The sequence below is a fragment of the Mizuhopecten yessoensis genome, unplaced genomic scaffold, assembly GCF_002113885.1.
Source record: "Mizuhopecten yessoensis strain PY_sf001 unplaced genomic scaffold, ASM211388v2 scaffold7473, whole genome shotgun sequence".
Taxonomy (NCBI): Eukaryota; Metazoa; Mollusca; class Bivalvia; order Pectinida; family Pectinidae; genus Mizuhopecten; species Mizuhopecten yessoensis.
In genome coordinates, this window is record NW_018407065.1 from 2570682 (window position 1) to 2586815 (window position 16134).

Here is a 16134-nt window from a genome sequence, read left to right on the forward strand (position 1 = left end):
CTGTGTGTGACATGTACATCTGTATATAGTCTGTGTGTGACATGTACATCTGTATATAGTCTGTGTGTGACATGTACATCTGTATATAGGCTGTGTGTGACATGTAATGCTGTATATAGTACTGGTCTGTGTGGGTAAAATGTACTCCTGTACAGGAATGTACTGATCTACCTCAGAGTTGGTGGCATTACAATCGAGGCTTACCACAACAAAAAACACCAACAGAAATGCGGATATTTATCATGTATCTCGTCTGAAATCTGGCATAACTAAAACAGACCATATACCTACAACGTAACAGTTTAAATGTCTGAACAATTCTTTTTATACCTGAGGAAACCTATTGTTTCAGGCCGCCTGTTTCTTTGATTTAAATATCTATTGAAAAACAATTCACTAAAAAGGTTCTATCTGTTGTTAACTGTGCATAAAAATAGCCATGACGTTCCTCTAAAGGCGGTGAGGTCATGCATAAGGTCAAATGATCCAATTCCAATCAATAAACTAAACTTGAGGCCATACATGGGGGTTATCTCATGTCAAGTTAATAAAAAAAATTGACATAAAACATTACCTGATTCAGTGAAAATTTCAATTATTGGTCTGAACAAAGTGTGAAAATATATAAAGAATAAACATTCAAGTTTTCTTTCAGATGAATTTCAGAATCTCACAATGATACAGGGGAGACAACCCTTACTGCCCCATATGGGTGTGCTGCTGTGCATGTGAATGTCAGGTGTCACTCGACCCTGTGTTATAAACATTTCTATGATATCTCCTCCTCAATCTTCATTTTATACATTTTTCCATATCAGTTAGACAAACTAAGACCACACAATATACCTAACTTACCATTTATTTACATTTCAAAACTAAGATGGTTTCATTTTGGACTCCTTAAAAAATTCATTGATTTTTTGCCAAGACCAAAATGCGCTGTTAGCACTCCTATCAGTGTATAATGTGTTATCTTATCAGAGTGTTACACACCACACCTACACACCGACACTCACATGCAATCACACAATGTATTGTCAGCTTGAATCTTATTTATTTACTTTGGAAAGTTCTCAACTTACAGAAATAGAGGATTTCAAATAAATTTCCATTGCATAACACAGAAGCATATGATTTTTATGAAACTATCTTCAGCAACCGTTTCATCAAAGTCTAATGGAGCGGGAGCAAGTTTGAGATTCTTTTTTATCATTTTTTCCCCTAAAGCATGTTTATTTACACATTTTGTGAATAATTAAGATAAAAACACCACCATTTTTGTCGTTTGACGTTTTATGACGTCATATCACATTGTTCCCTTCGACATCAAAATGGATGAAATCACACAGTTTACATATAGATGAGGTATGTTATGTATATTTTGCTAGCATACAGGTTGTACTTGACAAACAATATCTGATATACAAAACCTCTATATTGAGACCATTCATAGAAAGTCCAACATGTGGTCTCTTAACACAGGTGGTCCCCAAATACATGTTCAGTCCATACAGGAATTACTACAATTGAAAACATTAAAAGTGGACTCCTAACACAGTTGGTATCTTAATAAAGGTGGCCACATAAGCAGGTTTGACTGTAATACCGTATGAAATATCAATTGTTCATTGAAAAAATCATAATTCCCTATAACCAATAGGTTTCTCCCTTCCTGACTCATTAGACAATCCTGCTAGGAGTGGGTTAAACCGTAGACGTTATTTCATTGGTCAATGTTCTAATTATGATGTCAAGTAACAATGCTTTGCGATGTCATCTTCCCTTGTAATGTCTTAGTTTCATGGCAATTGTTTTCCAGATTGGAGACAGGAATAAAGTTTTTCCAACAAAAACATTCTAAATATAATATCAGAATGCTGTGGGAAAAAATGAAAATGTCCCTAAAATCGTGATGGTTGGTTATTATGCTTTTCTAAGTCGACTTAGTTAGTTTTTAAATTGTATGAAGACACAAGGTTTATTATCATGTTTATCTAAGTCAAGTTAAATAGGGAACCTCTGAACTTCTACAGAAGGTCTACATCACACTGCAAGGTATCACAACAGTAAGGACCTGTGTATAGAGCTGTATATAAGTACATACAAAAGTAACAATATGTACCAAGACCTGCAGGAATTGAGAAAGGCGTCAAAAAGGATCCATTTCAAGATGAAATGTTTTACGTACATGTATGTAAATACTTGACAGTTATTCAGCACTGCAGTCAAGAGTAAAAGTAAACAGAAGGCGAGAGTATTCGGAGACTCTATAGCCCTCCAGGGTCACTATAGACTTCTGTTGACTCTCGCCCAACAGGACAGGTACTCGACACCACACATAGAACGATCAACAGGTACCTTGGGTCTTTATCAACAGGTATGGAGTGAAAAAGACTCGAAATTCCCCAAAACAAAATGCCAATGACAAATAAAAGCCGAAAGTTGAAAATGGAATATTCTTCTGATATCATACCAAATTAATGAAATGTTTTAAGCAAAAGTAATTTTTTTAAACTTTTTTAAATTTTAATGAATGTGAACTTCAGTGTTATGAAATCACCTGTAGCTTTGTGGTGATGATTTTGAAATCTTAAATCACCTGTAGCTCTGTTGTAATATTGAAATCTTAAACCACCTGTAGCCCTATGGTAATATTCAAACCTTAAACCACCCACCTGTAGCTCTGTGGTAATATTCAAACCTTAAACCACCTGTAGCTTTGTGGTAATATTGAAATCTTAAACCACCTGCAGCTCTGTGGTAATATTGAAATCACAAGCCACCTGTAGCTTAAAGGTAATACATGCATTGACATATGAAACCGCCTGTAGCTCTGTGGTAATATTGAAACTTAAATCACCTGTAGCTCTAGTCTATGGTCGTATTGAAATCTTAAATCACCTTTAGCCTTGTGGTAAAACTGTGGTGGTAAAAATTAAATCTTAAATCACCTGAATTACCTGTAGCTCTGTGGTAATATTGAAATCTTAAACCACCTGTAGCCCTGTGGTTAATTAATATATGCTCTGCGGTAATATTGAAATCCTAAATCATCTGTAGGCTCTTGAGCTAAAGCTCTGTGGTGGTAAAATGTTAAATCACCTGTAACCATGTGGTTTAGCTCTGTGGTGGTAAAATGTTAAATCACCTGTAGCTCTGTGGTTAAGCTCTGTGGTGGTAAAATGTTAAATTACCTGTAGCCCTGTGGTTAAGCTCTGTGGTAATATTTAAATCTTAAACCACCCGTAGTTCTTGTGGTAAAGCTCTGTGGTGGTAAAATCTTAAATCACCTGTAGCTCTTGTGGTAAAGCTCTGTGGTGGTAAAATCTTAAATCACCTGTAGCCCTGTGGTGGTAAAATGTTAAATCACCTGTAACCCTGTGGTTAAGCTCTGTGGTGGTAAAATCTTAAATCACCTGTAGCTCTTATGGTAAAGCTTTGTGGTGGTAAAATGTTAAATCACCTCCTGAAGCTCTGTTGTAATATTGAAATCTTAAACCACCTGTAGCTCTGTGGTTAAGCTCTGTGGTAATATTGAAATCTTAAATCATCTGTAGCTCTTGAGCTAAAGCTCTGTGGTGGTAAAATGTTAAATCACCTGTAGCCCTGTGGTTAAGCTCTGTGGTGGTAAAATGTTCAATCACCTGTAGCCCTGTGGTTAAGCTCTGTGGTGGTAAAATGTTAAATCACCTCCTGTAGCTCTGTGGTAATATTGAAATCTTAAACCACCTGTAGCTCTGTGGTTAAGCTTTGTGGTAATACTGAAATCTTAAACCACCTGTGGCTCTGCGGTTAAGCTCTGTGGTAATATTGAAATGTTAAAACACCTGTAGCTCTTGTGGTAAAGCTCTGTGGTGGTAAAATGTTCAATCACTGAGCTTTTTGGTGATGATTTTGAGATATGAAATCACACGTATCCCTATGGAGATGACATCATTTACTAAACTCTGAAATCCCCTGTTGCTCTAAGGTAATGATATTGATTTCTGAAATTACCTGTCACTTTGTGAAATTTATGTGTTTTAATTTCAAACAACTTTTAGCTCAGTAATATTATGTGCATGTATAGTAAAACTCTACAAAGAACCCTTACAACTTGATATTCTGCGTTATCTACAGGACAGATCTGCCCGATACAGGTTAGCAACAGTTCATCGTATTACTACCTGGGACGACGTCTGATACAGGTGTCTTACCGCCAGGATTCTCTGTCTGTTGTCTATTGGAACAGATAAGACATGCTTATACTCTCAAACAAAACATGTCTGGTGCACATATGTCAGTAATCAATATCTGAAAAGTGCTTGTGTTACATATATTAGCACCAAACAATAAAAACCTTTCTAGAGCTCTGAAGCAACAATATGAGTTTAAGTCTGTATTTATATACAAATGTACCAGCTACAAGTGTAATTTTATAACCTGGCTCTGTGAAACCAAGTTTCATTTGCTTATTAAAGGAATGAATAATGAAACTTTTAAGCTAATTATACCATAATCTGTATTTCAGACCAATCATTTTAAGTTTTTGAATACTATTGATATGAAAATATCGATGATTTGAAACGTTTAAATATAAATAAATTGATATAATTAAGTGTTGAAACACAATTATGTCACGAACTGGAACTTAGCTGGTCTTTTCCAATTATCTACCGGGATTGGGATTTAAATGGGGAAAAAGCAGAAAATAGATGTATTTTCAAAGGAAAATACCAAGGCTTGGAGGGGCCCAGAAATTTAAACCCATTAGATATGCCTGGCTATTTTATGTCATGATACATGTATCAGTATATAATGGAAAGAAAAAAACGGTATATCCTGCAATCCAGTAAGTATAGACTTGATTATGTCAACTGTATCGACAAATAGGTCCTAACATATCCGTGGGAATTTTCTTTTATTTCAAGGTGAAATCTAACCCAGTTTGAGATCAGATTTTATATGAGAATCTACACCCTGTATATACCTGCCTGCGTTAGTTCCATTGACTAATGGTAGTTATCTTTACACAAGCACAACCCTATCGATTAAAGCTCCAACTCCCTACCAATCATTATAGTAAAGCATTTAATTCAATCTGTTTTTCAACAAATTCTATATCAGGGCATATCATTGTACGTACCTGTAAATCAGGACTACAACCAGATAATTATCTCTACAGGGAAACCTATGAAAATTACAGGTGTGTGTGTGTGTATGTTAACGAGGACTAACTACAGGTGCAGGCCTATACCAAACGCCACAGTGTGGGATGCCGGGGGTTTATTGGATTAATAATTAGGCAGCCTCAAACGAACCAATGGTGACTCTACCATTAACCACTTAGCCTCCAAGAGTACGATTACAGTGCGACGATATCAGGTCAAACCCATTTCACTTGATGTCCTCCTTGGGGAATAGACAACTAGTAAAATACTTAAAATCATTATTTTCTGAGGCCAAACAAAATCATTGTTTGTGTTCCTTCTTTCTATTCTCTAAAATTGAGTAAGGTCGGTAGACTCTTTTCTGACCATGTTGTATAATAGTGCACATTATTTGGCAGCAAATACCTGTATTTACCAAAAGTCCACAACTTCTAACTTCCCAACTTTTAGAAATTTTCAAAATCTAAGCCAGGTATTTTCAAATTTGGAAAAACCTGGTGGTTTCGCCCCAATTTGAAAATCCTTGGGGCAGGATTCCTCTATTCTCCACCAGCTCCTGGACACCAAGAAATGTTTTGCTCTTATTCTGATCACAAGAACTATATTGTAGCTCAGAAATTATTGCAACTTTTTGAAAGCATCAACTTTTTTCATGAGCTATTTTTGAAGATTTTACAGCTGTACATACATGTACAGACCAGGATTTAAGACAGGAATTGTATGTGCCCCACATACACACTATTAAAAAAAGTTTTCTGATAATTAAAAACATATATGCTTCCCTTCAAACATAATTTTTTTTCTTGATGTAACCCTACACAGATATATAACTCTGTTTGGCCTCACAAGAACCCTCCCACAAACAGAATCTATGGTGTCAAAGTGTCCCTGTGTCTCTACAAGGTTTATTTATGGTGCCACCCCTGCATAAAGCTCCATAAATACTTATTATGTATATATTTATAAGTATCATTATGGAGAAACCTAACCAGAGGTCCAAAGACCTCCAGTGTTTCAAGTTATTCGTGAAGGTTTCGTTTACTTTTAATAAAACAGATCGGTAATCGTTAGTCTCTATGCATTGACTCACACAATGAAAAGTAAAACGTAATTTTACTTTGCGTAAAGGGGTCCGGTACAAAACAACCATTATGCACGTTTTATTCACCGATATCTGTTTGTAACTAGGTCTGGTGATACAGTCTCCCTGTTTTTTGATAAGTTTATAAGTTGCTAAATATTTACCTAGGCTTGTCACCAGCATGTTTATTTACCCTTATATATATAACTGGTCAAGGTTCCTTACAATCAGGACGGTCAGAGTTGAAACATGGTTGATTAAGTGTAGAAATAACGTCACACGTTCAGATTTAAAAGTTTCCAATCTTTTGTGGCAGTTATTGTTTACCTTAGATTCTTTTGTCGGAGCTGTAATGTCTGTTGGTAAAGATAATCGAGTTTTATCGGTAGTTTAGAACTCTACTTTGGACCCTATCAAACAAGTTGGTTCACATTGGCAGCAAATACCTGTATTTACCAAAAGTCCACAGCCTCTACACTTGCCAACCTTTAGAAATTTTAACTTCTAAAAGGGCTGACATCCTGTATCCATACCGTTCTAATGTGTTTATATCAAACAATCATTATTGATGAATAACTCCACAAATAGCTTTTGATAGCGTTTCAGTGGCATTTTTGGCATTAAGTGCATTTTGATTATAAAATAAAATAGATTCAAACACAACAGGCGATTACAAATATATGCAAATTTATTTCACCATTTTCAATGAAGTTTTTTTAAAATCAATTTAAAGACTTATTAAAATTCTCGTTTCTTACTATAACCCAGTTTTGGTTTGATTCACTGCAAGATAATGTTATGTGAGTTAAATTATTCTAAATATCATCAAGCCTATAGCCATCAATTACCATGAAAAAAGAATCTAGAATACCTGGTAATTCTTACTTAACAAATAAAAGTATGACACATAGTGGAAATTAAAAGATTTTTTGTGACCAAAAAACTATGGTGCATTTATTTTAATTTAAAATGTCATACCATATATATAACATAAACAAGTAACCTACAACTGTTACCTATGATGTATATATAACTTATTACATGTACTAATGGTTTGTTTATTTTGATTAGCATGTCATACACCTTATCAACAAAACATATCTGACTTTTATAACAAATATACAGTATTAATATGGTCGTAATCTTAATCTGAAAATCTTGAATTGAAAAGATCTTTTATCAGCTTAGCGGATTAGTTCATGCGTTAAGGCAAAAAGCAAGGCTCATTTTACCCCTGATTTGGCGGCATATTTTATATACGATAAAGTAACAATGTCAATATGGCTGCCTGAATATAAACACTTAACAATGATTGAACACGAAATTGGGCTTATGGACCTTTAAGTGAAAGGTAAAAAGCCCATAATTATCTGTGTTCGACCGAGTGGGACAGTAATCGGGGAGTTTTATGTGAATGTGTTAAGAGTCTTATTACTACTCTATCCTTTGAATATACAAATCTGGATCATAAAGATAAATAATACAGATTTGTGATATATGGCCCCTGATGGGACCTACATCTGTGTGACAGGTAGCTTTGATCATATAAAGATAAGCTAGCTTGAAACAGAATGGTACATTTCTTCCAGAAATATTATGGAAAAAAACACATGTTGTAATATAAAATTGTCTGATTTTAATTTATTAACAGGATATGATATACAGATAAATCAGTTCCGATATTGTATTTTAATGTAACTTAATAAAATAAAAAAATGCTAAAAAAGGACTAATAGAATTTTAATAATTATACGACATTTATTGATGAAAAATTAATTCTTTATAAAAAAATACAATGGGTTCCAATGAACACAACTGAGTCACAGCTAATCTAAAATGTCAAGTCTACGTTTTTATTTAGATTATGAAATAAATCCATGACATGTTTTGCTTGGACTTGCAATTAATCAATAGGTCCAATTAGTGTTTATCTCCTAAAAACTGTACAATAAAAATGTGCATGTACAACTGAAGATCATCTTAACAACACGTCGTGTCGTCTGTTGTCATTAAACGCAACCTGTCATTAGAACACCTGTATCTAATCTTACCTGTTTTTCTTTCAGATTTTCCCCAGGTGCTAGGGCAGCCAAACGAGATTTGTTCTTCATCTCAACCGTGCTACCTGCACGGCCCCGCGTTGACATTGAAGGCCGTGGAGATTTTGGTTTCTCCATTCTCTGATCTGTTTAAATTCCGTTCATGAACATATTCCGGAGTGACTTGTTAGTAAACGTCCTTGTTAATAATTAAACACTACTCGTGCTGAACGCACATGGTCGCCATCTTGTTTACAGAGTTACCTAGGAGGCACTGAACCCGCATTGGTAGGTGCCCGCCCTCGGGTCACCTAATTGGACGGTTCAGGTGTTGGAGGCGGGCGTATCAAATAAAGGCCCGATTAAATTATTATGACCCTAGGGGTTCACGTGTTAAATCAATTACCGTTAGTTATACACATGTTAGTATACATTTATTGACATTGTATTCTTTGTACAAAATATGAATACACTGTAATAAATTCCAACTTTGTGTTGGATTGTTGTTTTATAATAAACCTTTCTTTCTCGTTTGCAGGGGGGATATTAAATAAATAAATAGTCATTAGATTAAAGTCTATTTCAAAAGAAGGTTAAATAAATTCATATATTTGGTAAAAGTTTATTTACATCCAAGTTTTACTCCAGTCAAATAGAATCCTATTTGGTCAGTAGATCAAAGTGTATGCTTATCAGGTCAAATTATAATTTATTCATAAAACAAAATGCATTTACTCAGCCTATATATGAGATCAGAGCAAATGTAATTATCATGTCTATTTTAAGTCTATTTGTTCATAAAATCAGTAACTTAAATTCATCTTTGTTGATCGAGTTATCAAGTGTTCATCAGATGAAGATCTTTTTGTTAATGATGTAAAAGTTCATTTTTCATAAAAATCTATCTGATCATGAGATCAAAATCCAAATGTTCACACGATCAAAGTGAATTTGTTCATCAGATCAAAATCTAATTTTCATGAGATCAAAGCTCATTTATCTGGTCTATTTGTTCAAAAGATCAAAACCTATTTGATTTTCAGATCAAAGCCTATATTTGTTCATCAGATAAAAGTTGCTTTGTTCATCATCAACAACTATTTATGACAAGAATTCCAAAAACAAATTATCTGTTCATAAAATCTAAAAAAAAAAAAAAAAAGAAGATACAAAAAAAAGAATAGTTTAAAGAGTATTCAGTTCGACTTCACTCAGTTCCATGACAACACATTTTTTAAAATGAGATCAAAGTCCATTTATTCATTATCAGGTCAAAGTTTGTGTGTTCATCAGATCAAAGCTTATACAATATTAGATCAAAGTCCATTTTTCACAAGGTTAAAGTGCATTTGTTCCTAAAATCACATTTTATTTGTTCATGAGAGCACAGTTCACTTGTTCATCAGGTCAAAGTCTAATCAAGAGACCAAAGTCTATTTGGTCACGAGATCAAAGTCTATTTGGTCACGAGATCAAAGTCTATTTGGTCACCAGATCAAAGTCTATTTGGTCACCAGATCAAAGTCTATTTGATCACGAGATCAAAGTCTATTTGGTCACGAGATCAAAGTCTATTTAGTTACCAGATCAAAATCTATTTGGTCATAATATCAAAGTGACTTGTTTATCGGATCAAAATCTATTTTTAATGAGATTAAAGTCCGTTTATTTTTCCATATTCAGTAACTCAAGATATATTTGGTCACGAGTTAAACTGTATTTGTTCATGAATCACATTCATTTTTAGAAGAGCATTTTGTTTTTCAGAATAAGATCTATTTGTTCATAATGTAAAATTTCATTTATTCATAAATATTTATTTGATCATTGGATCAAGTTTTAATTTGTTTAAACAATCAAAGTGACTTGCTCATCAGATCAAAACTTTTGTTAAAGAGATCCATTTATTTATCTAGTCGAAGTCTGTTTGTTCAAAAGATGAAAACCGATTTGATGATAAGATCAAAGTCTATTTGTTCATCAGATTGAAATCTACATTTTCATTGAACCATAGTTTTCTGCTCATCAGACTAAAGACCATTTGTTCATTTGATCAAGATCTATTCATTCACAGGATTGAAGTCCATTTGTTCAACGGATCAAAGACTATTAGTTAATCAGATCAAAGACCATTTGTTCATTGTATCAAAGACCCTTTGGTCATTAGATCAAGATATATTCATTCACGGGATTGAAGTTCATTTGTTCATCGGATCAAATACCATTAGTTCATCAGACCAAAGACCATTTGCTCATCTGATCAAAGACCATTAGTTTATCAGATCTAAGATCATTAGTTCATCAGATCTAAGACCATTTGTTCATTGGATGAAAGGCCATTTTTTCATCAGATCAAAGACCATTTGTACATCAGGTCTCAGACCATTAGTTCATCAGGTCAAAAACCATTTGTACATTAGATCAAGATCTATTCATTCACGCGATTGAAATCCATTTGCTCATCGGATCAAAGACCATTAGTTCATTGTAGCAAAGACCATTTGTTCATCAGATCAAAGACCATTAGTTCATCAGGTTAAAAACCATTTGTTCATCAAGTCAAATGCCATTTGTTTATCGGATCAAAGACCATTAGTTCATCAGATCAAAGACCATTAGTTCATCAGATCTAAGACCATTTGTTTATTGGATGAAAGGCTATTTTTTCATCAGATCAAAGACCATTAGTTCATCGTATCGAAGACCATTAGTTCATCAGATCAAAGACCATTTGTTCATCAGGTCAAAGATCATTTGTACATTAGATCAAGATTTATTCATTCACAGGATTGAAGTCCATTTGTTCATCTGATCAAAGAAGTTTATTTGATCATGAGATCACAAGAATAATTTGAATAAATTGTTAAGAAGTTGTTAAAAGCCTAGTTAACTTACAAAAACTTAATGCAACACATTCATCTGTTGTATGTTTTAAAACATTGAAATTCAAAACATTAAAACTTAAACTGGAATCAAAATGATCACCTTATGTAGAAATACAAACATATTTGAGATTTTTATTTGATTTTTTTAAATCATACTTTGAAAAAAAAAAAATCAATTAAGCTTATCAGACAGAAATTAAATAAATTTGAAAGACAGAAAATGTTCTTAATGTTACAAATCCTGCTATTAATGCACCAACATACTACCAGATGGAACTGGAGGTTTGGGTCAGTGCTTTTATGTGTCCGAGGTGCATTTCATATACTCCATCCCTTACAACTGCCAACATTTGTATGAGTACCTCTTGGAATGATGGAGTGTCTCACATTGAAATCAGGTCTCATACCACATAACATATAGACTTATAGCCCTTTTTCCCCCTTGCATCACTATGTCCGGGACATATCCTAGATTTTACTACCTAAACATTCGAAAGTTGGTGAGTGCCTCTTGTAATAGCAGTGCGTCAAATGCTGAAATCAGGTTTCGTGCCGACTATACAGAAGAGTAATGGCCCTTTGTTCTTAGTAATTTTTCTGCAGCATATTTCGCATACTGTCACCTACACTTGCCAAATTTCATATGCAAGTTCCTCTAATGATGACTCAGTGGTGTATAATTGTTTTTAAAAGTCTCATAGTTCAATATATATATACAGAGTTATGGACCTTCGTTCACCTTTCATCATCTGAAGCATATCTCGTATAATTGGTCACCTTCAATTGGCCAATTTTGTATTTGAGTGCTTCAGGTGATAGAGAAGTGTTGCATATTAAAATCAGGTAGGGTGGTTGGTTGGTGCAGTCACTTTTTACCAAGGTGGCCAGGGTTTGATTCCCCATTTCAACATAAAAGGCTGCCTGGGTAATCCAGTTTCCTCCCACATTAAGAACGAGCATGCCAACGTGTGTGATTAATATGAGTTGAAAAAATTGTTTCATAAATTTTGTAAAATAAAGTCTATATTATATAAAAGTCAGATATTGTGCCCGATTCTTTAAAGAGTTATGTGCCTTCATAAAAGTTTGTTCTAAAGTAGGGGAATATGGGCTGCACACAACATTTGTTGATCAAATCACCATTGAAGCTATGTAGAATTCCTATGACACTAACAGTGGTTTGCCATGCACCCAGGATCAACAGAAACAACACTGGATAAATGTCCTATCTATTTATTCTCTCAATGAAACTTTCTGCTCATATATAGGCAAGCAATGTATTTTTATTTATTTTTCGAAAATGTAATGTGGAATTTTGAATTCAAAAAGCTCTTTTTTCCTAAGGTTATCAAGCACATACATATGTTAACATAACAAACCAGACCAATTCAATTTTCAAATACCAGGGTATTTATTTCAATATAACATATTATTTAAATTCTATATGTATCAGACAATAAGAATCTTTACAAGATTAGTGTAGAATCTTCAGCTTTTCAATATGTATTCAATATCTGAACACATCTAAAATCTTATGAAACTTTTGAAATCATACTTAATAGGATGATTCCCACTATTTCAATATTTTTTTTATGAATTACTGACCCGAATTTCTTGATATAAAAGACAGACTGAGCATACAAACACTATGGTATTATGGAGTTCTCACAATGCATTTTGATGTGCTGCAATAGCCAATCTCAACGTGTTATGTGTTAAAATGTGGCACATGGTTTCTTTGTGTGGTATACAATAGACCTACTTATAAATTCAAGGGTTTTGAGATCTTACCTTGCCTCAATTTTCAGTCAGTATACATCTACCTTTTACCCTTTCCATTTATCAAATGAGCTGTGTAAACGGCATGAAATGTAAAAGTGGATATACTAAATGCGGCTACATATACGCAAACTACATCTGAAATGATTATTCTAGCATTCATCATCAGATTCTCTTTAAAATGTTGTATTAAAGGATTGTAATTTTCCTTTTAAACTGGAAAAACAACCGTAACACTTTTAACTTATAAATCGTGATTGATTGCAAAAAACCAGCAGGAACCCAGCTTTAATGGACATTAGCTTCCTTGTAATTCAATTCCTCAGTTATTATTTGGTAAAATTTTACGACTTTCATCACCACACCATGAAATGCTTTACTATGTACAGACCTGGACAGGACCATACAGTCAGAGCTTTACTTCATGTAATCTGTTATAAAGAATTCATGCCACCGATCACAGTACATTAGGAAGTTAATAAATATTTAACGTGATGACATTGTGGAAGGGATTACAGGGGAGAGCGGATTATGTAACATCAAAGAGACACTACCACAGCAATCCGAGCCTGACGTAACACCTGTACATCAGACAACATCTTTATAACATCAAAGTGTTAAAGTCAAGATTTGATTTCAAATTAAAAATCTCTGCCCTCCCCGAAGCAAAAATGCTTGAACATTACCTCACTGATGACACAACTCCTCAGATGGAGCTCACAGTGTTTACATTTGTACACTTCACACGAAAATCTTACATCACATGATCGGTTATCACCTAAATGTTTTATTTTATTTTAATGAAGTTACTTTTTATGACATTCAAATTTGTAATTTATTAAAGACTAATTACATTTATATAAAAAAAACTTTTTTTATTCAATCAACATCAACAAACAGGGGCAGCGGTGGCCAAGTGGTTAAAGTGTATGACATTCTGCTACCACAACCCCACCACCACTGGGTTGCGGGTTCGAGAACTATGTGGGGCAGTCGCCAGGTACTGGCCGTTGATTGGTGGTTTTTCTCCGGGAACTCAAGCTTTCCTCCATCATAAAAACCTGGCACGTCCTTAAATTACCAAAGCTGTTGATAGGACGTAAAACACAAACAAACCAAAATATCAAACAGGCAAAGCCTGAGCTATTCACAAAAAAAAATCACAACTCAAACTTCTTGGCACCTCATTCATGTAGGTACTCTATGTATATTTTGAAACCTTGTGTACATGAACTGGTAAATGTATATGTAGATGTAGTAAATATTGTACACATCTGGTTGTCGGCAGTTTACAAGTAAACCACATTAACACATTAGGATAGCATTTATTTGGTAGCTGTGTATCTGGATTGACAGAACTTGACTACAGTACAAACTCTCCCACAGTTCACTGGTTTCCTTACCATTTATTGCAAATCAAATTCACATATCAAATTATGTCCGTAACAAATCGTATCAACAATCATTTCTGTACAATTTGTGTATATATGCAATTTAATGGGTTTTACCTCATGTAAAAACAAGTTATTGAAGAGTGTATACTATATATAGAAGTTTTAGACAAAGAACCCAAATTCAAAAGATACTGTGAATCCACTGAATGTCACACTCTGAATAAAATGTTTTCATTAAACACCATTTTCTTTTTTGTATTGTTGTACAAATCCAATATAACAATCTTGGAATGTGCATATATATATAGTATACAAAAGAAACACAGTCTTATGTTATTATTTTAAAGATTTATGTACACAAGGAATGAAAGACATAAAGACAACTAAGTCTGTTTTATATCATGTGATTAGGTAAAACCCCTCTTTATATCATGTTCTATTGCCAGTTACCCAGCATATCAAACGTTAACGGCATTTTTAACCTATGAAAATGGTGAGAACTTAATCGATCATAGTCCTGAGTGTCCATTTCATTTTGGATGATACTGGTCACATGACAGGGAAATAAAACATCATGTCGCCCTCACACATTCAAGTTTCCTCAATCATGTTTCCTTATTGGGAGCATCTCTAGAAAAATCTGCAAGAGCTATAGCCACCACAACCTAGCTCCGAATGATGTAAGCAGATGACAACAATTGCATGTCAACCTGATCATTTCTATTTTTGATTATTGTTTTGGATCGATTGATTTATATTGCATAATAAAGTATCTATTGCCCTTGCTATAGGGAATCACGGTTCTTTGTTTCTACTCATTTAATCATGACATTGTTTCACTCGGGCTTCACCCTTATTAAACTTGATTAACCTCGGACGCCCTTATCAAACATGGTTAACCTCAGACGCCCTCATCAAACATGGTTAACCTCGGACGCACTTATCAAACATGATTAACCTCGGACACCCTTATCAAACAGGATTAACCTCGGACACCCTTATCAAACATGATTAACCTGGTACGCCCTTATCAAACATGATTAACCTCGGCCGCCCTTATCAAACATGATTAACCTCGGCCGCCCTTATCAAACATGATTAACCTCGGCCGCCCTTATCAAACATGATTAACCTCAAACACCCTTGTCAAACATGATTACCCTGGGACACCCTTATCAAACATGATTAACCTGGTACGCCCTTATCAAACATGATTAACCTCTGACGCCCTTATCAAACATGATTAATCTCGGACGCCCTTATCAAACATGATTAACATCGGACGCCCTTATCAAACATGATTAACCTCGGACGCCCTTATCAAACATGATTAACCTCAAACACCCTTATCAAACATGATTACCCTGGGACACCCTTATCAAACATGATTAACCTGGGACGCCCTTATCAAACATGATTAACATCGGACACCATTATCAAACATAATTAACCAGGGACCCCCTTATCAAACATGATTAACCTGGGACGCCCTTATCAAACATGATTAACATCGGACACCATTATCAAACATGATTTACCTCGGACACCCTTATCAAACATGATTTACCTCGGACGCCCTTATCAAATATGATTAACCTCAAACATCCTTATCAAACATGATTACCCTGGGACACCCTTATGAAACATGATTAACCTGGGACGCTCTTATCAAACATGATTAACATCGGACACCATTATCAAACATAATTAACCAGGGACACCCTTATCAAACATGATTAACATCGGACACCATTATCAAACATGATTTACCTCGGACACCCTTATCAAACATGATTTACCTCGGAC

General features: G+C 34.5%; 1 protein-coding gene and 1 long non-coding RNA gene across 4 annotated transcripts in view; both read right to left on the minus strand.

Annotated features, from left to right (window-relative positions):
• Window positions 1-8683, minus strand: part of LOC110453606 (dynein heavy chain 5, axonemal-like) — a 114157-nt gene extending 105474 nt beyond the window's left edge. For 2 of the 3 annotated variants that reach the window (XM_021502614.1, XM_021502616.1), the window contains exon 1: window positions 8283-8683. In XM_021502614.1, the coding sequence (XP_021358289.1) occupies window positions 8283-8408 (126 nt within the window). In that variant the 5' untranslated portion in view covers window positions 8409-8683. The remainder of the gene's footprint in view (window positions 1-8282) is intronic. The other variant, XM_021502613.1, reaches the window with a different exon arrangement.
• Window positions 8684-14661: 5978 nt separating this feature from the next.
• LOC110453636 overlaps window positions 14662-16134 on the minus strand; it is a 2558-nt gene continuing 1085 nt past the window's right edge. Inside the window, exon 2 of the long non-coding RNA XR_002463299.1 lies at window positions 14662-15344. This is a non-coding gene — a long non-coding RNA (uncharacterized LOC110453636). The remainder of the gene's footprint in view (window positions 15345-16134) is intronic.